The sequence below is a fragment of the Siniperca chuatsi genome, linkage group LG9, assembly GCF_020085105.1.
Source record: "Siniperca chuatsi isolate FFG_IHB_CAS linkage group LG9, ASM2008510v1, whole genome shotgun sequence".
Lineage (NCBI taxonomy): Eukaryota > Metazoa > Chordata > Actinopteri > Centrarchiformes > Sinipercidae > Siniperca > Siniperca chuatsi.
In genome coordinates, this window is record NC_058050.1 from 11,430,077 (window position 1) to 11,452,552 (window position 22,476).

Here is a 22,476-nt window from a genome sequence, read left to right on the forward strand (position 1 = left end):
TACCGTAATCTTAAGAATATCGGCACCCATCGTGATTTTGTAATGCAGTAAATTTACATTCGCATCGCATTTGCCTAAGGTAAGTCACTGCTTAAAATTATACCTGCATGCGGGCAAACGATTAATTGATAGATTAGTGATTTACGTGTTAACCTGCCAATGGATAATGGTTAATTTCAGCTGAACCTGTTTTATTTGTATATTTACGGTAACGTCCGTTGAACTCAACCAACTGCTTCCTCTCGCGGCTACATGAATGTATTGCAACTTGACTTGCTGGATAATAATCCGTTAAACACTCAAGTCTAGCATTAATTAGCTCAAACCAAGTCAATAAGTTACATTTAGCTTGATTAAAACAAACGAAATTACCAGTCGGAGTCTTTAACGAGGAGCAGTAGTGAATACATCACATGAAATGATAGCCTCTACTTTCCTTAAACGGGAGGAAAGTTTCTGGATTCGACTCTCCTTCGTTGCCTAAATATTTCCATAGTCCCTCCTCTTCTCCCAACTCCGTCTCCTCCACAGGGTTTGTTTCTCGGACCATGGCGCTGCAGTCTTTTCATTTCACTGTATACGTGGCGTTTCATTTTGTAACTATAGCATTACTTAATTTTACCTTAGCTACCCCGGTTAGCGGCAGCACCAATGTTTTGTCACTTCTGCAGCCGTATGATTTTTTGTATTACAGCGGAGTACGTGCCTATTTTGGTGAGGAGTGGGGGAAGGCTGCGGAGCTGCTGGAGAAATCCATCCTGACCAAAGAATCACTGTTCAGAGTCCGCAGGCAATGTCATGATGACTGTGTGGCAGCAGGGAGAGAGGCATTCAATAAACTGGGTAAGTTATAATTTATCAAATAGTGCGTGTGTGTGTGTGTGTGTATGTGTGTGTATAGAGAGAGACAGAGTGTAGTGATTGGGTGTTCTTCCATGGAGTCAGTGGTGTGCCAGATTTATTGTTATGATCTTGTACAATAGTTATTTATTAGTAATTCCTTAATCTGTATGAACAACAAATGATTAAAATTCACATTTGAATGATACAACAGCTCACACACAGTCAGTAACATGTTAATTTAATGTAATCCTTTAATACTTTCATTACCCTGCTATATGGCTATGCCTGCGGTTCCCAGCCTTTTTGCTTACCCCCTGTAAATTAAGTCATGTTTACTTGTGACTCCTTATTTTATGGCCTTAGTGTGTACATCAGTTGTCAGCACAACAGTTTTGAGTGATTTTCACATTTTCTTAGATGGTTTCCTTTGAAGAATTTTTAGAGGCCTAAAAACAGAGATGAAATTAATCAGTGTTTCCCAAGAAAAGGGCAAAAATTAAAGAAAAGTCAATACATTTTGTGCAACAGAATCATCTTGTGACCCATCAGATTTATCTTGGGACCTCTTGGACCACTGACATATGCAATGGATACATTTATTAAAGTATTCACGGATTCATAAAAAAAAAATTACAACATTTTTGCTTTAAATGATCTCATTTAGCTGTTTCCCTTCACTTTTTTCTATAATTAGACCTATGAGTTAGTCAAACTAACTGCATTTGATTCAAGATAATTACTGATGGGAAACTAAATTGCTATGAAGTCACTGGCAGCTTCCCTGATTCTCAGTCTCTGAGTGTGTGGCTCAAATATGAGTATGACCTCAAGAGCAGAAGACACTTACGTTGCAAAATCAAAAAGGAGTAGAAAAAGATAAATATGAATTAGGTTGATTCCTTTAGAAATCATAATTTTATGCATGAATTAAACTCTTATTATCAATGTATAGTATGTAGATTTTAAACACAAGATGCTCCATATATTCTCCAAATGGTGACAATGCATAAACAATGTTTATTATTTATAATAAAATCTTGTGTATAAATAATGGAAAATGTTTAATGGTATATTTCACTCCCAAAAATGATTCATGTTTTCTGTATTGTTAGACTCTGAAGAGGGGAGTCTGTGGGACCTCTGGGTCTTGGACTGGGTGCAGCAGAGGGCTGAGTGTTTGAGGTTCTGTATTGGACGCTCTGTCACACCTGCAGGACAGCTCCCTGTTTCTACAGACATAGAGTATGAATTCGGCAGTCGCAACCCTTACAACTTTCTGCAGGTCACATACTACAAGGTAAGCTATTCTTCAGGCAGCCATAACGTGACATACTAATAATTGTTAACTTCTCATTACTGATACTTACATATTATCTTATATCAAAGTGGTATTTAGAGACAAACAGCTGTGTGTGTGCTATGCTGTGATTCTCTAACCCTAATTATGATTCAGTTCACAACTGTATTTTATAGCAACACTCCTGTCTGTCTGTGACAAACTTCATTCACACTCTCCTCTTCCTGCACATCAGTTGGAAAAGTTGCAGAAGGCGGCATCAGCAGCTCATACCTACTTTGTTGCCAACCCCAGTCACCTGGAGATGAGGAACAACATTGAGAAGTACAGACGGATGGAAGGAGTGACTGAGGAGGCCTTCCAGGACAGAGAGATTGAGAATGAGAAACACTGGGTGAGGAGAGAGGGGTGATGTCTTTGTAAAGGAGAGAGGAATAGAGTTTGAGTAGGTATTTTGTACATTGACTGTTGCAAGAGGTAACTGCAACGCTTACATTTCAATACCCAGAAATCGTGTAGTGTAATGTCCATAAACCGCACTGGTACGCCTGTTCATATACCAAATAATGCTAAAGGGAAGGCAGAGTATATAATGGTAGAGAGTCCAGCTTTCTATAGACATACTATTTTTTCTTTTAGGAAAAAGTTTAATATTTAAATTTTACATTTCAATTAATCACTTTCTATGGGCTCAGAATTTTAGCCATTTATTTGGGTAAACAGGACTGATCTATCAGGTCAAGATCTATAGGAGAGATGGGACAGTCTTCTCAGTTGCTGGCCCAATATATAATACAGTTTTATGTAAGCTCAGAATATTTTGGAGATGTGAGTGTGGAAAGCCAAAGGCCTGTGGGCCTCTCTCTCACCTTCACTTTCTCTTATCCAACCATTTAATCTAATCCTGGCTGTACTCTTGGAAGACCTCTGCCTGACCAACTTGCTTTGTCTATTCAGACACACGTGTTTAGGCTTGTTTGAAATAGGCTTAGGCATGCACTCATGTCTCAGAATTTGTCCACCCCTTTTTTTTAAATGAACAGAACATGTGTGTACTTTTATTATCTTATAAGAAGATCCAGTCTAGCAGCATCTTCTTCTTTAATCTAACTATATTATTCTCTCTCTACGTGTCATCAAACCCAGGTCCTGTATGATTCTGCAGTTCAGTACGAGGCCTCCTCTGACTGGTTGCCAGCAGCAGAGAAGTGGAAAGCGTGCGTGAATGAAACACTGCGGCAGACAGAAGAGTGCAGGGTGCAGTGTGAGGTGGCCTCCCAGCGGCTGCCCGAGGACAGGGGAGTGGACAGTGTTGATGGTGCGTTTGAGAAGGCTGCAGGTAAGAAAAAAACAAAGGCCCTGAAGCTGAAGCTTGACTTTTCTGCAGAAGAGAAAAGAAAGTACCAGTTGTCACTGTTTTTCTTTCCCGTCTAGCTCTTTCCCTCTCCCTGCTCTCATGCCGCCAGTCCTGTGTGACTCAGATAGCCACAAGACCGGGAAGGATTTCTGCTCAGGAGGACTTCCTGCCCTCACAGCTGGAGCATCTGCATATTGCACAGTTTAAAGGTCAGGGTTCAGAGGTCAAACTGAAGATTATTCAAGATCAGTCAATGTTATGATACAGTGAATGTGTATCTTCTACTGAATTTACTTTACTTCAGTATCACCACATTCATTTTGAACCTTAAAGTGCCACTTCTTCCTTTTTTGCATCCCTGCTTCCCCACAGCCGGTGATATTAGTGGAGCAGTTCAGACACTTCGCTCCCTTCTCCTGTTTTACCCCTCTGACAAGGACTCCTTAGACAACCTGCAGCTCTACTATGAGACACTAGGAGGAGACACAGAGTCACAGGGCACACAGCCTGCTCAGGTACCACTTAATGGCTGTTACATTAAAATCACCACTATGGTGATAATAATCTAAGTTCCTTTTATCCTTTTACTTAATCCATAAATAAGAGGTGAGGAATCACTGTCTAGTCATTTCAGACATTTCAGATTTTTGTCTCAGACAAATTTCTTTTTCATTTTCTTACTTTTGTTCATGCTGTCTACATGTTTGTGTGTATCTGTCATACAGGAGATTGTCAGATACATTAGTCGCTCTTTGCAGGAGAAGAAGCTACTGTATTTTGGTATGGGGAACCTTGACTTCAGTTTCACTGACCCAGTAAGTACTGAGGAAAATATACACTGTTTTGATCCACAAAACTACATCCACAAATGTAATGATTGCTTTCCATTTAGGATCTTTGGACTCCAGAAGATGTTGTACCTGAATCACTGAGGGATACCTGGAGGTGAGAAAGACAGAAGGAAATCCATTCGGTGCCAAGAGCTTTAGTAAAAGTTAATGTGAAGTCAAGTCAGTATTGTTTGTGTTTCATTTTAAGAGCTGAAAAAGAGAAAATGAATGAGAAAATGAAAGAGGGAGAGCAGCAGGAGGAAGTGGATGACAGTGGATTCTTTGCAGGTAAGACAGTCAGTTCACCCTCTTGTTTCAGTTTGTAGCAGTTAAGAATTTACCATTTTCCTCTTTCATCCTTTCTTATTTGTCCTCTTTCCAGGTGGTTCAGTCCCACAGGTGGGTGTGACCATCACCATGGACGACGAGTTTCTGAACGGGACCAATCGTGTAGTACTCGACGGAGTCATGACTGAGAAGGAGTGTGACAGAGTACTGCAGTTAGCAACAGTAAGTTCAGACTGTCAAAGAGTCAGGCCTTCTCAGACAGAAACAGCAACACCCTCACCTACCATTTCATCTCGTCTCTGATAGGCTGCAGCATCTACTGGAGACGGTTACCGGGGACGACGGTCTCCTCACACGCCTCATGAGACATTTGAGGGCCTAACTGTCCTCAGGGCTGTAAAGGTGGGGAACAGGAGATAATGGAAGCACAAATATGACGTGTTTCTGAGTGAACCTGAATAACCTATACTCAATATGTATTAACTAAATGTGAATTAATTAAAAAACCATCATATTACCTTGGTGATCTTGTGCTTGAACATCATTTTAACTTCTTTCGCAGTTGGCTCAGGATGGCCTGGTGAACCAGTCAGATGCCAGGCTGTTACATGAGCTGGGCGAGAGAGTGAGACTCCTGCTGCACTCCTACTTCCGGAGCCCCTCAGGACTGTTCGTCTCTTTCACACACCTGGTCTGCCGCAGTGCTATCGCAGGTAATACCAACATTATCCATATCTCGCTTGAGGGAGATGATTATTACTTGCTGTAAGAAATGGAAAAGGACTGGCCATGTGGAACTACAACTACAGGGTTTTATACTTTTATACTGTGAACTTAAATGTGTTCTTTTGTTAAGTAAAATTGTTTGATTTTCTATGCCCTTAGGTGACCAGGAGGGCAGGCTGGACCTATCTCACCCTGTCCATGTTGACAACTGTCTCCTTGAGCCAGAGACCAAGCAGTGCTGGAGGGAACCGCCAGCATTCATACACAGAGACCTCAGGTACACAAAAATAATCTTAATCTGTAAGGGAAAGAGCAGGGAAAACACAGCAGCCAAAAAGAGTAGTTGTATTAGTAATGCACTATATCAACAAAACGGAAATTAAATATTTTAAGATCAAGTCTGCTTTTTGTTTGTTTCAGCAGAAGAAGTATTGAGAATTTAATTTAATTCACATCTTAACTGGCATAGACCATAATGGTCGTTTTTATGGCTGAATTACCTATTTCTCTCACAGTGCCATTCTCTACCTGAATGACAACTTTGATGGTGGAGAGTTGTTCTTCACTAAAAGGGATGCCAAGACAGTAACAGTAAGACACTTTTCAACCGTAGTCCCAGGTTCAATCTGAGGTTACTTCATTTAGTTTATTTTTAAACATGCTCAAGAATATTTGTTGGACCTGGTGACCTTTTCTGTCCTTCTCCATGTCTCTAGGCTCGAGTAAAACCCAGCTGCGGTCGACTGGTGGGTTTCTCCTCGGGTCCAGTAAATCCACATGGTGTTACTGCAGTGACCAGTGGCCGGCGGTGCGCACTGGCCCTCTGGTTCACAAAGGAGAAGCTCTACAGGGACATGGTGAGCATTATGACGATACACAGCGCTGACTTCCTCCTCAGGTCAGACCTGCCTCCTGCAGTCATGTGGTTGTTGATGTCATGACACCAACGTTAGATAACAAGACCAGCTGGAGTACAATGCAAATCTGGTGGTTGCTTTCATGTTTTGACATTCACAATGACCTGTGATAATACCATGTCAGCTTCCTTTAGGTTTACATCTGCTTGGAAAAAGATGAATCATGCAGTAGCCATATCAATTTGTCAACCAAGAATTACAATTTGGTATATTTCAATCAGTTCAATCATTTTGTAGGCATCATAATTTGGAGCAAAACTGGTGTGTCCCCATTTGTAAAAATAACAGAAATTCCAGGAGCTCCATTAAAGAGTGACAAAATGATTCTTGAAATAGTTACAGTAGATTACCCAGTTCAATGCTGGCTAATGTTTAGCATCATGCAGACTGTATAACTTATCTTCGCAGTGAGACTGTGTAACTGTGAAGAAAGAACACATTCTTCTTAAAAATGAAAAGTTGAATTCACAAGCTATAAAACCCACCCTTGCAGTAGAGGTTTTGCTGCTACAGCCTTATGTGGTCTGGTATGATCAGTAGCTTATGGTGGCTAATGTGGGTAATGTTACCTAAGTTTAGGTAAATATTGCTGTGTAACTGACATTACTGAGTCAGTTTGTCTTCTCTACTTGTGCTACCACCTTGTGCTGGCAGAGCCTCCTCGCTAATATCACATACCACAGAAGGAAAAAGAAAAATAAAAAAAACTGGTTTCAGAATATTCGTCCAGAAAGTACAAGGATATAAATTAACGTTACTCTTAACAGGAATAAATGTAATCAGCCATTTTCAAACTAGCTTTTCATGTCATAGTGGCCTCTGGAAATCAATATTTTATTTGTCATCTCTATACTTTTGTTTCTCTCCCTCAGGAGCGAGAGCAGGCAGAGGTCATGTGCGCTGAAGATGGACAGAGTGTGGTGAAAAAGGACAAGGAGGAGATGGAGGGCAGCGCTACCCGCAACGCTCGGAGCCAAGCACCGAAGGAGAGGAGCAAAGGGAGAGGCAGGGTGACGGGGGGCAGAGATGAGCTGTGAGAGCCAGAACAAACCTGACAGACTGAACCACCCAAACTGGAATACATTTTCATCTGTGTCCACTCTAGTGGACCAGTCCACCATCCCGTAACAGGACCATTACACCAACCATGAACACTTGTCTGTTTTTACAACATGATTTTTCAGTTTTTACCCACACTTTCACTCTCTGCATCTAGCTGCCTTTTTATGTAAATCTGCTTGCATGTTTGTATATACTGTAATTATACTGTATATGATGAAGGTAAGTGAGGGAAACACTGTCATTTCCTCTCTATAATTTCAAACTGTACTTTTAGCAGTTTTAATGACCAATATCACTTTATAAAAATAAAGAGATTAAAATAAAGAAATAAATGACTTTACCAATGTCGCATGAGTACTATATACCATATCCACACAAGTGAAGGACTATAAGAGCATTAGAGACAAAGAGGACAAAAGGGGGCAGAAAAGTTAAAGCAAGGCTGTGTAATCTATTAAGTGATTATCTCACACTCTCTGTGGCTGCATGTTGATTAAAAATAAAATCTAGAGAGTTAATACTTTTCTCAGTCTGTTCCTGTCTGTTAAGAGTAGAAGCATGTGATTAGACAGCAGCACAGCAGTAGGAAACTGTGAAAGTAGTTACATTAGCGCAGTACATCAGAAACTACAGTTCAAGGCGTTAAGAGGGAGAAGAGGGAACAGAGAGAGAGGTGCACAGGGGGAAAAAAGGATAGAAATAGAGAGATTACTGTTAATCCCTCATAAATGAGTGCATTTGTTTATGAAGCTTTAAAAAATCTCCCATTTAGAATATGGAATTGTAATCCAGCGAGAGATCATTTAATCATTCACGGCCAGCAGAGTGACACTCGACCACCCACTTCCATCTTATCCTTCCCATTACAACCAGTGTCTCCACTCAGCCCGCTCCTCCGCTTTCGTCTAGTGCATTAGGTACTGAGTCAAGTAGTTTATGGCCCATATTAACACTCTCACTCCCCCCTGTGTTATAATCCCCCCGCCGCTGAAGAATTGGGTCGGCAGGCCTGTTTAATGGAGCCTTGGTTTTAACCTTTTCCCTCCCTCATGCGCTGAAACCATTCAGTTCCCTAAAAGTCTGCATTAATCTTCTTTTAAGTAGGTGTTATGTCTATATAATGCATCTTAGATATCCTCACACTAAGCACCCTTGCTGTCTACTGTTCTAACTACACACTTGGCAGAAAAGCATGAAATTTACAGCTGTGTGATGTCATCTTTCCATATTTTATATGATTAGCAGAAATTATGTAAGGCCTAACAGCGTAGTTATAAAACTGAAATCACAGCATCCTGTTGTCATTATAACTGAGTGCTGTGTGTAGTGAGTAGTTGACATGATCGCTCACCCCTTATGTTGCACTTCCACGCATTAACAATCCTACTATTTGTGGCCCAAACAACTCATTGGGTGTCTGCTGATGATTTCTGGCCTTCCTGTATGATGCTTTACATCACTTTTAGGTGTAAACACAACATGACATTCTGTGAGAGGGTCAAAATTCATGAATTTATCCTACATTCATGTCAATAGTTGTTTGTGACAGACTAATGTGTCATTTAATCCAGTCACCCCTCCCCACTCCACCCACTTACCCCATTTATTCAAAACAAGGATAAAGGTTCAGTGACCCTTGCTGGGCTTTATAGACAAACCAAATCTACTCTCCTAACATTGAATTAATGTTGGTACAAACTTCATATGACTTTAAAAATGCCAGAACTAAAGCAATGCTAGTTATAATCTAAGCTACAAATAGTAAAATAAAAGCTGCTATAGTAGGGATAATGCAAGATCAAGACATCATTGGTCTTTAAATAGTAACCCCAAATAGCACTTTCTCTCTCTCTGTCTGCGTGTGTGTGTGTGTTTTTATCCTGGCCTGTGTCTGTGCGGCTGCAAACAAATCCTTTTTTTCCTCGTTTTGGTTTTACGCTCCATCTCACAGCCTGCAGTGCCCCAACTCCATTTTTACCAAATCCAGGGTCATATCAGCCAGCTCAGTCAGTCTGCTTCTGTCATCGCCGTGCTTGAGTGAGCAAAGGTCAGCACTTTTAAACTACAGAACTGAAACATAGAATAAACCCAGGTGGGCAATACACACACAACACAAGCCTTTTGTAGTGTGTGTATGCAAGCGTGCAAAAACACAAACAGAAGTCCACTCTGTGTAAGAGTCACAACGATGCTGTTTAATGATCTGAATCTTATTCCTTAAGGGTTTGCTCAAAAGGTAATAATGTGATACTTGATCCTTGTAGGAAACTTTCCCCTACTTTTGCCCCCCTTCTACAGGGAGGTCAAAGGTTATGATCAGCTACAGCAGCATCTGGGCACAAGTGAGAATTCAGACCCTGTATCATCTCATTTAAATGTTTCACACGGTTTTCAACAATGCATTTAGCATCTGTGTCACATGCGTCCACTTGAAAAGCAGAATTAACTCCAGCATACCAAAGAACTACAGATATCAACAGTATGCAAAATAATGCATGTGTTACTTATATTTTGTAAATTGTATACTTTTACGTACCACTAGTAAATTTATGAACATTATTAATTCATAGCTTGTTTCACCATGTTTGTTCACAGCAAACTTCACAGCAAACTACTACTATGTATTCTAGACACAATGCACATTATACAATAAGTAATAGTTGCTGACTCACTCTCCAGACTGTCAAAGGACCAATATGAAAACGTTAGGGAGAAGCAGATGGGCACATCTTTTATTAAAGCAGCCAGGATTCCATGAAAGGCAAGTCCAACTTACCAATCAAAAAGGGTTTTCAGTATCTTACTTGGGGCCACTGCAGCAGCTGATTCAAGGAGTTTTATCCCAGGCCTTTTGGGTGAAATGTGGTCACTGTACTCAGAGAGCCACCCTTTGGCCTGGAAGTGCTATCTCATGATAGGGAGTGCAAGCTGTGCTGTTTCATAACTAATACAGGTGATTTACTGTTAGATAATATGCAACAGCAGTGAGGTGCACACTCTAACGGGCAAGGGGGAAAATTAAAAGAGGAACCTCTAAGTTTAGGGGTTTGTTTTGTATTAAGGTCCTCTACTATGGGTATTTAGGCCAAGCAGGGAGACACTTAGGTGTGACATCAGGTCAAAAATGACAAAGAAAAAGAGAAAATGGTAGGACAGAGACTGTAGTGCATTAGACAGTTATAGTAGCACATATCCTGTACACTTTAAGTATATGTCCGAGGACTGTTTGCATAGTAAGAATGAACCAGAAAGACCTCTCTCCTGGATCTGGCAGTTAGTATCTATATCACCACTGTACCCGGTCTGATCTCTGCTCAACTCTCTGCCCATAAACTGTCTAATATTAGCTTCACCTTGGGTTTACAAAACACAAACCCCCCTGCCAGTCATAGATCTTTTAAAGACTACCTCAGCACCATAAAAAGCCATGTTCCCAGGTCCTCTATTTATCTTTTTTCCCCTCCCCTCCATGATTTCCATGTCTTGTTTTTGATTCGGATTCACCCCAGCTCATGTCTTGTGACCCCATAACCACGCTCTGCACCTTGTTTGGTTTCCCCCACTGTCTCCTCTCCCTTTCTGTCTCTTTTACCCCCGCCACACACCACTCCCCCCCTCCACCCCTCTTTCTGTCCATCCCAGGGTTTATCCCCTCATCACTGATCTCCCTTCATCCCTCCAATCCTCATCTGTTCCTCAGAGCAGTGGAGAGAGTGAGTGACGGAGGAATATCCCACTGTGTGTGATACCAAAAGTGAATGAGCGGGAGAAAGTGTGGTAATAGGCGGGCTGAACTTATGACAAGGACCAGAGGGGGACCGCTGGAGGAAGACTGATTCAGGATCTACCAAAACACCTTAAGAGGAGTCTTCTGATTGGTGAGTGGATGGTCATATGTTGCTTTTTACATATTTTGTTCTTGATTTGTTCAGATGATGGATCAGATTTACAGGGTCAGATAAAAAAAAAGACATTTATCACCAACATCTTTAATAATTTGGCAAAATCCTGAAGCTTGAAGGAATTTTTTGAGTGTCATGATGATGATCATGATGATCGTTAAATACCAAAAAATGTTAATTCCTGAGTTAAAAAGTTGCAAATTTTTTGTAAGTGCATTTAATGCATGTGTTTTATCTTGTGTTTATGGCACACACAACAGAGGGATTTACATGGGATCAACATACAATGCTGGTTTTGTCACACTGATTGATAATATGATAAAAACAAAACTAATTCCTTTTGTTGTCTGATTCTTAATGCTGTCAGATATAATCTGCATGATAGAAGTTATGTTAAGTTGTTTATGTGAATGTATCATGTGTGGTGTCAAATTTAGATTCAAAGACATTTTATTTTGACACTTTTAAGAAGAGAGAAAAGGGCTTGTTTAGTTTAGACTATGCTTGGGCCATATGGACAAAATCCTCTATTACGGTATTTGTAATTTTATATTGATATTTGATTTATGCGATAATAAAGGAATCTCTATTGAGAAACAGATGATGGGTAAAATAACAAGACAGGTATGTCTATTTTTGGCTAATCTAGTGACTTAAATACCTGACAAAAAAGGAACATTATCACACTGAATGCAAAAATCACATAAAAATCCAAAATTACACACATTGCCCACAACCGCCTTACACACCCAGAGATACTAAACGGTTAGCTATCGCAGTATAAACAGGGTGGCAAAATCTCTGTTGGTAGACAAATTTATTTCGTCTCACGATATGTTGCCAAACTCTAGTACAGACGCAGTACGGTAGTTTAGTGTTATCTGGCTATGAAGAATACAGGAAACAGAAGAAGCTACAGCACAAAAGGCATTACTCTACATTCATTTTAATCAAAAAACATATTCTAAGATCACGTTTTGCAAGTTGGAACACAAATGCAAGACTGTCAGTTGTAACTGGTCAGGAGCTCTCAGCTGAGGTAAAGATGTAAACTGCAGAGCACCACAGTAGTTGGTCAGACTCAAGTTCATAGGCCCAGTCCCACCAAAAAAACTCCACCTTTCACAGGCTCCCATTCTCACAACTCTCTCTGTGTCCCGTTCCACTTCCTCCATGTGCCCCCTCCCTCATTCTCATCCCACTATCTGCCCCCCCATCCCTTTCTCCATCTCTTATCCAGATGCAAAGAGCAGTCAGTAATCGGATGAGAGCAGATTTGATTCAAAAGGCTTCCCTTAAAATCTCAGCCAGTAGGATTTAAAACTCACTCTCCTGCCTCGCCTCTTACCCCCCGCCCCCTCTGACTGTGTTAATGCACTTCACCACCCAGAAACCCCTAGCAGTCATTTAATCACATGGAACAATGGCAGGGTCCCAAGAACAGAATGGCAAAAGGGTAATAGCGGGACTAAAACATTCAAGCATTCATTACAACACTCATTATCAAAGCAATTTCCCATCTGGAACAAAGGCCTAAAATCCCCTGTTACCAACTTCAGGAACAATGTAGCCATCAGCAGTTTAAGGCAAGACACCCAGGACACCCATACTGTAGCTGCTGAGGTGTTTGGAGCACTGCACTGCTATGAAGGCCATAAATCAGCACTCTAATTTCATTTTAACACGTTTCAGGCCATCTTCCATTCACTTTAAGCATTACAGATGGATAAAGGATAGAGCCCAGTGGCAAACAATTAAAGCAAATCTCTTTCTTTTACAGTCATCCCCTCCTTCACTCCCTTCCTCTTCTTTTCACTTCAAACAAATTAGAAGCAAATCCACAGTTGGTCATGTGTTTTGACAGGGACACTCATTCAAATAGCGAAAGAGAGAGGGAGAGAGATTGCTGCAGGGACGCATACGATAAGATCAACAAGAGTATTCCCTCCTATCAGTTTTCAAGGTAAGATAAAGGAAATAGTATCATGACAATTGGTTCTTCGCAGGAAAGAAAAGTTACTTGTAATATCTGTAATATATGTACAGTAGAAGGAGGATGGTGTTGTTGTTGAGGTTGGTTATATTGTGCTGCTTTACTATGAAGTTATGGTCATGTGGTGTGTCTCTTTGAACTACTCTGTTTCTGTGAAATCAGCTCGAGATCGTGACTCTGCCTTTTCAATTGTGCCTTGATTACATTTGTCACACTGTATGAGTTTGTCCATTAGATGATTGGTTTACTGCTAAACATTGCTCATTTAATCACGACATTACCAAATTCAATAGCCATCAACATTAGGTGAGAGCTCACTGGAGTGTTAAATGGCACAAGACTGTTGTGAATTTGTTGAGGAGTGAGAGGTGACTGGCTGCGAGCTGATACACTGATGACATTATTACAGGACATACTGGTTTGTGTGTACATTCAGGGTGAGGATGTGTGCTCTCAACAAGTGTCACATCTTTTGAAGAACAAATACTTTTGCTGTTAATGTCAGGTTTGAATATTCATACAGTCTGTGTGTGTTTGTGTGTGTGTGCACACGTGTACATGAATGCATGCGTAGGTGTGTTCTATGGGTTTCTATGTGTGTGCTCCTGTGAGTTTATGAAAGTTTGCAAAGTAGATGAGGGCCAGTTTGAATTGCAAAATAGCATTTACTTGGAGACTGGAGCTGGGGAGGATTATCGCTGAGGTAGGTGCAGGTAAAATTCCAGGATGAAGTTTTTGTACAGGGAATGCTGCTACTGGAAAATAAACATACGAATCACAGCTATTTTCTTGAATTATTTCTTGGTAACTAAATTCTGTTTTTGTTGTCTCCCCTCCTCCCTTCTTTCAGGATTATCAGCTTTCCTGCCATCTCTCCATCTCCATTGGTGACAGTGCCTGACAACCATCGCCATGGGTGAAATGGAGCAATTGCGAAAGGAGGCGGACAGTCTCAAAGATCAGATCACTGTCAGTAAGCCCATCCATATCATCTTTAATAAACTAAGAAAACAATTTGGCTGTCCACAATATTTATCACTGACATTATGTGGCTTTACTATTCACTATGACCTGAAGACATATCTTAAATGTTTTCCCCCTTTCCAAATATCTATTTCTATTCAAAAAGAAAATTCCACATCTTAAGAACATCAACATTGGCAGTAACCTGTCTACCTGTGTTTGTGTCTGTTCCCCAGGCAGCTCGTAAAGCGGTGCAGGACACCACACTGCAAGAAGCAGCAGCAGGGATCACTGTGGTGGGTCGTGTCCAGTTGAAGACCAGGAAAACACTAAGGGGTCACCTTGCCAAGATCTACGCTATGCACTGGGGCGCTGACTCCACGTAAATACACAGCATATTATACACAAATTGAAGGAACACCTGCTGTTTTATTTCACAGCCAAGATCTGATAGATTTCTATTAAATTTAGCACAAAATTAGAGTGAGGAGAGCCAATAAATGCAAGAGGGAATTCTGATTGGTAAATTGGATTTGTGAAGTACACTTTACTTTTAACTGGATGAATTAATAGGAACATGGCTTGCGCCTCATGTTCATTTTTCAGCTGACCCTTGCAGTTTGCATGTCTCCTTCTTTCTCTGTCTTATTCTTTGTTTTTTAATCACTATCATTGTTACAACACCAGGCTGTGTGTCAGTGCCTCACAAGATGGAAAACTCATAGTGTGGGACAGCATTACAACCAACAAGGTAGGAAAGAGCAAAGGAGAGGTGTATCATAATTACAGCAATGGTAGATAAGGGCAAATGTACACCGTGTGAAGCCATGAATTTGCTTTCACATGCTGAAACTGAAAAATACACACAAATACACATGTACACAAGTCACCTCACTTTTTAAAGCCCCTGAAAACCTGGCTTCAAATCTTAAGAATTTCTCTAAAACATTAAATATTAATCACTAAATAAGCAACAATCAAAGTTTGAAACAACATCTTTAAGTAGTATTTTTATTAAGAGTTAACACTCATAAACCATGTTAATCTGCTTCTTCAGGACTGTGTGGGTGTGGTTTGATCAGATTTGATTGACAGTTACCAAACAACTTTCATCACATTCTGATTCAAATGTTGCTGAATCCGTATTGGTGCACGGAAGTACGTGACATCACCTTTTTCTGTCCCGTCCACACAGAGAAAAACAGAAATCTCTAGTGTTATCTATGTCATAACCTAAATTTTTCTAACTTTGGCAGAAAATACTGTGTTCATGTAGGACCCCATCGCTTATACTACGACTACTTTTAATCATTAAGAAAATACGTTTTCAGGGCCTTTAAGTGTTTGTGGCTTCAGATTCAGTGATTTAGGTCCATTTGGTTCCAGTGGTGAAGACGAGAGTTTCACCTGTCTTCTGTGTGTCCCCAGGTGAATGCCATCCCTCTCAAGTCATCGTGGGTGATGACTTGTGCCTATGCACCTTCGGGGAACCTAGTGGCTTGTGGCGGTCTGGACAACATGTGCTCCATCTACAACCTCAAGGGCAAGGACGGAAATGTCAAGGTCATGCGGGAGCTGGCAGCACACACAGGTAGGACGACAGAGCTTGGAAATTAAATCTCTTGAAGCCACTGATGTTCTTACGTTAGACTTGACTGAGTCCTCCTTGAATTTCCTTTTTTTCACTTACACTGTGTCTTGAGGTTCCTCATATGGTATTTCTTGGGTTGCCCAGGTTACCTGTCCTGCTGCCGTTTCCTCAGTGACACTGAGATCATCACCAGCTCTGGAGACTGCACTTGGTAAGAATATCATATGATACACTGAACCAAAAAATATGTTTTTACTTCCCTCTCTGTAGTTAAAATGGAAATAAATATTGTCTTTGGTCCGTCTCCTTCTAGCGTACTATGGGACATTGAGACAGGGACCCAAAAGACCGTATTTGCTGGACACCAGGGAGACTGCATGTCCCTGGCTGTGTCCCCAGACTTCAAGTTTTTCATCTCAGGAGCGTGTGACTTCACAGCCAAGCTGTGGGACATCAGGGAGGCCACCTGCAGACAGACCTTTGGAGGCCATGAGAGTGACATCAACGCAATTGGGGTGAGAATGAGGAGGATTTCCACTTCACTTCTGTATCAGAGCTCTAACTTCTTTTGCTCAAAGGAGGCCTTGTTTCTAATCACTTCTCTTTCTCCCAGTTCTTCCCCAATGGTAACGCAGTGATAACAGGGTCGGATGATGCCACCTGTAAGCTGTACGACCTGCGAGCCGACCAGGAGCTCATCACCTACCAGGACTCCAGCATCATGTGTGGAGTGACCTCCCTGGCCCCGTCCCTGTCTGGACGCCTGTTATTGGCTGGCTACGACGACTTCAACGTCAACATCTGGGACGCACTTAAATCTGAGAGAGTGGGTGAGTACAGGTGGAAAATAGAGTTGATAAAGTGAATTTAGTAATTGATTTTAAAGCCTCTGTAACCTCCAGTGTTTAACTCCTGATGTGGGATGGAGTATTCTGCATCTGAGAAATTTCAGTGGTACTTTGCTCAGCTTACATCATGTTTTTTCTTCTGTGCCATGGTCCAGGAGTGCTGGCTGGTCACGACAACAGAGTGAGCTGTATCGGAGTGTCCTCAGATGGGATGGCGTGTTGCACAGGATCCTGGGACAGCTTCCTCAAGATATGGAACTGAGGTTGTTCCTCACCAGCGAGCAGAAAGAGAGCAGTTAACATCTGCCTGGGAGAAAGTGAAGAAGATAAAAAAAGGAAATTGGAGTTTGAGGGAGGGATGAGGGACGAGGAGCCGCATAGGGTGAGATGAGGGTATTTTAATTGTGCCAAGTCCTATCTAATGTCAGAGAGGGGTTCCAATGTGAAGATTTTCTCCTCTCTCTGTCACTTCGCGCTCTCACTTTTCTTCTCACGTTATGGGGGAATTTGGGGTGGGACAAAGGGTGGGGGTCTCAGAAAAGATCATTCCTCTTATAATAGTTTATTATATTGCGGTTTAAATCGATAACATATGCACATTTATCGCAGCAATTCAGATCACCCAATGAGAACAGTTGCCAAATGGAAACAGTAGCACACTGGATGGGATAGAATTTAAAGTGTCAAGTTAAAGCCTGTGTAGGTTCACACTAGCTATACTAATATGCTGTGTTTTATATTGAAGCATAACTTATGTCATATGAATAATATGAGCATTTGCGTTTTTTGTTTCAGACTGTCATTTGTTCTTAGTTTTGGTAGATTCCCTAGATGCTTACTTTTACTTTATTTTTATTTTCTAATTTTAATTAAAACTGAGTTATAGTTTGCAAATATCTACATTAGTGTTTGAGTTGTTTTGTATGTGATTGGTGGACAATATTTACCAGGATTTGGGGTCTCATCCTTTGCACCCACCCCCACCTCCCCAGTAGCTAGACCTGAAAAGTGCTTTGGGTAAACTGTTTAACTGACAGATGGGATGATAAAATGTTTTTTATGGTTCACTTAGCACTTACAAAAAAAGATGACCCATTTGTCTCAGGACAGGAGGACCTTTTGTATGTTATATGGATGATAATGTCTATTGTGTGCATATGAGCAATACATCTGAATATGACTGCTTACTTTTTCCTCAGCATGGTACAAGATAAACTTAAAGGACAGTTTATGTACATAGAGAAAAAAAATCTCTAAGTTCTGACTAGAATTTGGACTGCCTCTGTTCCAACACTGGATACACACTGTGCAAAGTAAAGCAATATTACCTTTCTTAAAGATTGTCTAATAAATGTGGAATTCTGCATTTACAAGTCTTTAGTGCTCATTTCTGACATGCTGACTTCAATTATAATTTTGTCCATATTTAAATCCCACTGGATATGGAGTGAGGCAAAAAAATATGGCATTAACATTGCTGAAGAACTACTTTTATTTTAAAGATGTGAATATGAATTAAATTTTTTTATTAGGTACTTTCAGTCCATGAATGAATTTTTGTTTGGATAAAAGCATACAAACATGTGGCATCTTTTTATGGATAAACTTTGCTCATTTGCAGGCTCCCTCTAGTGTTTTTTACTGGAACTTAATTATAAACTGAACTGCCACCTAAAAATGAGGGAGACAAACAATAGTGTCAAAACTGCCATTTGAGTGGTGTGATTCAAATGGCAGTTGCAGCAGAATTATTTTTTTTTTTTAACAAAATGAACAAATATTTCATGTTGAGTTTATTCATTTTTGTGCAGATATAAAGACCAGAAATTTTACAATTTAGGTGTTGGAGAAAATTATGTAATAAAAAAAATAAAAAAATCTCAGAAAACAAAATCACACAAGGAAAGCACAAGAGAAACAAAAGCAAAAACTAGTTTACAGCCAATATAAAGATTTAAATCTGAAGCATGAATGCAAATAATTTTATTTATATTTACAAGAGGGCAAAACAGTATGGAAAACTGCATGAAGTGGCAGTTATAGTAATATACACAGGACATAATCAGTTAAGAAAGCTGTACACATAAAAGCTTGTTTTAAGAGATAAGTGGAAGGATTCTGTACACATTGCTGCAGTGAATTATCTATTCTCCTTATCCAAAGACACTGCCAGCACTCTGCGGTCTATCTGTCCAAGCCTCTGCTTATCTGGGGTGGACACCTTCAGCTTCATCTGGAAAGCAGGGAGAACACATTAGTTCAGCAATTGATTTACTTTGTGTTGGAATTCACAACATCACCTTTAAAAAGATTTAAAAAATTAAAAATAAATAAAACTGGTATCACTAGCAGTGAGTGCATGCTTGTATAAAGTACCTGAGGACGCTGGTCCCTGGGCGAGTTGGTCACCTTAAGGATCTGAAGCGGGGAGCGGCCTTCGGTACCTTGAAAAGAAAGGAAACGTCAAGCAACATCTTGTTATCATAGATAACTTAAAGCCACACATTTCTACACACCTTTCTGCTTCAGTTTTCCAGACTTTCCTTTGTTTTCATTGGTTACGTTCTTCACAGCCACATGGACAGCAAGAGGAGAGGAGCCTCCTTTTCCACCGTGCCCCTGCACTCCTCTAGCTCTTAACCCAGTGGCACCAAAACCTTTTCCCAACCACTGCGGCTTGAACACCACCTGACTGGGGCTCTTTGAGTCAAAGGTGGGGCAGCGGATGCCGGCGCAGAGCTGTGGCTGCTCTGGGCTGGGGACCAGTGGTGACTCTGATGGAGCAGATGCAGAAGGCAAAGAAGATTCTTTAACAAGATCCTTTGTTTCCTCAGAAGATGGCATTTGCTCTGCTTCCTCTGACTGTGCAGGGGACACCTGAGCTGGGGAATCATCTGAAACAGTGGGTAGGGAGGGCTCAACAGGGGACTCTGGTTCAACAGTGACAGAAGGAAAGGCGTAAGAGTGATCCACACCATCCCTGAGATCCACTTCCACATTAGGCACTGAGGATGAAGTACTGTCACAGTGCACCTCAGCAAAGATCTGGGACGAGGTTGCTCCCTCGTGGCAAGTTATCAGGCTCATGCTCAGTCTCTTGTGAAGAGGAGACTCTCTTGCTTCTTCAGCCTCCTCCACACTAACATCTGCCTCAATTTCTATCTCCACCTCCACTTGGGGAGTCTCAAGAAGCACAAAGGGGCTAGAGTCACCCACACTTTGGAGATGGGGCAGCACAGGGGTGTCCAAGAGGTTAGCATGCTCAGCCAGGGAGCCGAAGGTGTGGGAGGTCCGAGTGCTCAGGAGGGGCTCAGTGGAAGCCAGCTCTTCACTGTTAAAGGCCTCCTCCTCCACGGCATCATTGAAGAGTTTCTGAGGGGCTTCAGGGACTTTGCCTTCAGTCTCATTGAGGAAAAGCATACCCAGGCGGCGAGCAAAGGACCCAACTGTCACTGTAGGAGTAAATGGAAGAACATCATGTTACAGGGCATTTTGCAGGTGAGAAAAGCCAAGCTGAAAGTTATTCTTTACCAATTAATTACCTCTCATGACTTCTCTGGCAGGGGTGCGGGTAATGCCGACAGTAGGTGAGCGGGGATCAGGGAATGCCAGAGGGCACTCACTTTTCACCTCAGCAACAGCTTTAGAAACAAGCCCCCCGACCTAGAATATAAGTAAATACCTGGTACGATTAACCTGTTATGTTGTCCCCCCACCCACCCACAACTTACAGTATGTCTGGTAATAAGTCAGCCAAGTAACCTACCTGAATGGGTGTACGATCGATTCCTGTTGAAGGAGAGCGTGGATCTATCACATGACTGACTCGACTGTTTTTGATGGCTGCTTCTGGTTTTATTGGTGCGGACACACCCATCTTGCTCTCACTGGCTCCCATGATGCTTATTTAAGGTTAACTGGCTCACAGGTAAATAGCACAGAATAGAATACAGTTTTCTACCAGAGCAAAACGTAAAATATGGCAACAAAACACCATCTAAGTATAAAACCCAGTACACTACTGAAAAATGCAGATAAGATAGAGATAGAGATATATATATATATATATATATATATATATATATATATATATATATATATATATATATATATATATAAAAAATAAAAATATATAAAATAAAATGTCACCAGCGCATTTGCATACAATAAAACTCGCTAACCTGGCTGCTCTCCAGTTAACGTGTAGCGTTACTATCACAGTGTGACATACAGTAAAGTACAAACAAGTTCAAACAAAACATAAAATATTAAAAACAAAACACTGTGGAGAAAGATTTGTTGCTTGTTTTTTTAATTATCTAGTTAAATGAGTGCCTATATATTATGATACAGAACTAGCTTTAAAATTAATTTAACCTCGTACAACATTGATGCGTAACATGATTTCAAGTGAAAGTAGCTTGTTTATATACACTTGCATTACTACGTCTATGTAAAGATTAAAAAGCAAATTTTATATTAACCCACAGTTAGCTGAAAATGAAAGAACTAGTTAACAAGTTAACAACAAGCTAGCTTAACTCAAGTAAAGCCAGTTAGCGTGAGGTTTCCCCATTTCATTCTTAAAATCAGGTGAAGTTGTAACGTGGTGACAGTAAATGAGCTTGACAAGAGTGCAGACTACTTCAACTAACATCCACCGAGGTGTACAGTTTCAAATATATTCTCTGTCTTACCTTGTACGAGACGAAGACTCAAGCGTGCGGCTAAACCTCTTTTCACTTAACCTAGCTGTTTTTCCACACTTGAGATAAACGGGAAACACACGACTTTTAAAACATTTAAATGGCGGGGTTGCGTGCTTGTTATTTTTAAATGAACCAATCAGCGTGCGCGTTCTCTCCGTCTCTTCGGCGCTGATTGGCTTAGAGCACGGCGTTCTAGAACTGGGCGTGGTGTCCTGCTGAACAGATTTGAAAGTTGAAATAAATGCATGCTTTGTTTTTCACAACTGTGGAGAAAAATTAACTGTTATGTTTGAGCAATCCTCCTGAAACACGCCTCTTCCTAATCAAACTGCCTAAAGGACATATCAGATTTAAAAAAAAGAAAAGTGATACTTTTTAGGGATATCACAAACAAGAATATATCGTGAATTTCTGCATTATCTGTGGAAATGCACCTCGAAAAAGATGCAGTTTTACTTTTTAACAGACTTAAATATGGAGGCCGGAGTGTGCCACCTGAATAATTATAGACTTTTACTGCAGTGTTTAGTTATAACCATAATACATTTTCAAAAGCTAATATAAATTTATTAACTGCATAAAACCAATGCATTAATGAAGTAAAAAAATAAATAATCAAAAGCTCTTTAATATGGCCAATTTATAATTCTGTTTTAAAGGATAAAATAATTAATTCATTTTAAAATGGAATCACAAAATAATTTTTAAAAATGCATTTAATTTTTACTTTTTGTAATTCTATTTACTTATCTATATTTCATCTCATAATGAATTTGTTTCCAATTTCCTGGATTTACAGTTAACTTTTTTTTGATCACTTATATTTAAAGATGGCTCTCTGGTGAGCAGTGTGCCAACACACCCAGCAGCAAAAGGAGCCAGAATAATAGATAAAATGTAAAAGCCTTTTAAAAATGTATTTATTGTGATTAAACTCTACAAATAAAGTATGCTCCATATATAAATTGCCATACTAACTAAAAATAATGAATTTAAACAGGTTTATTCTCCTTATTTTTAAATAAAAATGTAACAGCTGTAATTAAAACTTCAATATGAATAGTTAAACAGGTCTATTTTCTTATATTATTGTCATTATTCATAGCACAAAATAACTCAAATTTACATTCTTAGTGCAAGCGTTTCCAAC

The 22,476-nt window shown here is 40.4% G+C and overlaps 3 protein-coding genes across 6 annotated transcripts; 2 read left to right on the forward strand and 1 right to left on the reverse strand.

Annotated features, from left to right (window-relative positions):
• The first annotated feature begins 106 nt into the window (after positions 1-106).
• Positions 107-7,660, forward strand: p3h3 (prolyl 3-hydroxylase 3). Its single transcript, XM_044208919.1, has 16 exons — positions 107-843; positions 1,956-2,140; positions 2,376-2,534; positions 3,287-3,479; positions 3,575-3,706; positions 3,870-4,012; positions 4,223-4,312; positions 4,390-4,442; positions 4,536-4,615; positions 4,710-4,837; positions 4,922-5,017; positions 5,178-5,328; positions 5,501-5,618; positions 5,857-5,932; positions 6,058-6,198; positions 7,131-7,660. Exons 1-16 carry the CDS (start codon positions 549-551, stop codon positions 7,293-7,295), a joined length of 2,205 nt encoding a protein of 734 aa, XP_044064854.1. The 5' UTR covers positions 107-548; the 3' UTR covers positions 7,296-7,660.
• Positions 7,661-10,994: 3,334 nt separating this feature from the next.
• On the forward strand, positions 10,995-17,983 carry gnb3a (guanine nucleotide binding protein (G protein), beta polypeptide 3a). Of its 3 annotated transcripts, XM_044209068.1 has the most exons (10): positions 10,995-11,198; positions 13,087-13,185; positions 14,066-14,184; positions 14,415-14,560; positions 14,866-14,929; positions 15,607-15,769; positions 15,914-15,980; positions 16,083-16,284; positions 16,383-16,599; positions 16,773-17,983. In XM_044209068.1, exons 3-10 carry the CDS (start codon positions 14,128-14,130, stop codon positions 16,877-16,879), a joined length of 1,023 nt encoding a protein of 340 aa, XP_044065003.1. In that variant the 5' UTR covers positions 10,995-11,198; positions 13,087-13,185; positions 14,066-14,127; the 3' UTR covers positions 16,880-17,983. The 3 variants fall into 3 exon arrangements, with proteins under 3 accessions (XP_044065003.1, XP_044065002.1, XP_044065004.1); XM_044209067.1 differs by lacking the exon at positions 13,087-13,185 and having other exon boundaries at positions 10,996-11,198; XM_044209069.1 differs by lacking the exons at positions 10,995-11,198; positions 13,087-13,185 and adding an exon at positions 13,775-13,918.
• Positions 17,984-18,397: 414 nt separating this feature from the next.
• On the reverse strand, positions 18,398-21,457 carry cdca3 (cell division cycle associated 3). 2 transcript variants are annotated; one of them, XM_044209026.1, is made up of 6 exons: positions 21,315-21,457; positions 20,384-20,534; positions 20,160-20,280; positions 19,134-20,069; positions 18,994-19,061; positions 18,398-18,850 (listed from the first exon to the last, which is right to left on the reverse strand). In XM_044209026.1, the coding sequence occupies exons 2-6, from the start codon at positions 20,513-20,515 to the stop codon at positions 18,758-18,760; spliced, it is 1,350 nt and encodes a 449-aa protein (XP_044064961.1). In that variant the 5' UTR covers positions 20,516-20,534; positions 21,315-21,457; the 3' UTR covers positions 18,398-18,757. The 2 variants fall into 2 exon arrangements, with proteins under 2 accessions (XP_044064961.1, XP_044064962.1); XM_044209027.1 differs by having other exon boundaries at positions 20,384-20,538; positions 21,315-21,436.
• Between the last annotated feature and the right edge of the window lie 1,019 nt (positions 21,458-22,476).

Bases quoted from the DNA above. Each gene is read 5' to 3' on its own strand.
- gnb3a (XM_044209068.1), top strand. From the start codon at position 14,128: ATGGGTGAAATGGAGCAATTGCGAAAGGAGGCGGACAGTCTCAAAGAT. The intron at 14,185-14,414 runs GTCAGTAAGCCC...TCTGTTCCCCAG, and splicing joins GTCTCAAAGATCAGATCACT to GCAGCTCGTAAAGCGGTGCA. The intron at 15,770-15,913 runs GTAGGACGACAG...TGGGTTGCCCAG, and splicing joins GGAGCTGGCAGCACACACAG to GTTACCTGTCCTGCTGCCGT.
- p3h3 (XM_044208919.1), top strand. From the start codon at position 549: ATGGCGCTGCAGTCTTTTCATTTCACTGTATACGTGGCGTTTCATTTT. The intron at 3,480-3,574 runs GTAAGAAAAAAA...TTTCCCGTCTAG, and splicing joins TGCGTTTGAGAAGGCTGCAG to CTCTTTCCCTCTCCCTGCTC. The intron at 4,616-4,709 runs GTAAGACAGTCA...TCCTCTTTCCAG, and splicing joins TGACAGTGGATTCTTTGCAG to GTGGTTCAGTCCCACAGGTG.
- cdca3 (XM_044209026.1), bottom strand. From the start codon at position 20,515: ATGGGAGCCAGTGAGAGCAAGATGGGTGTGTCCGCACCAATAAAACCA. The intron at 19,062-19,133 runs GTGTGTAGAAAT...TTTCTTTTCAAG, and splicing joins TGGAAAACTGAAGCAGAAAG to GTACCGAAGGCCGCTCCCCG. The intron at 18,851-18,993 runs GTACTTTATACA...CCTGCTTTCCAG, and splicing joins CCAGGGACCAGCGTCCTCAG to ATGAAGCTGAAGGTGTCCAC.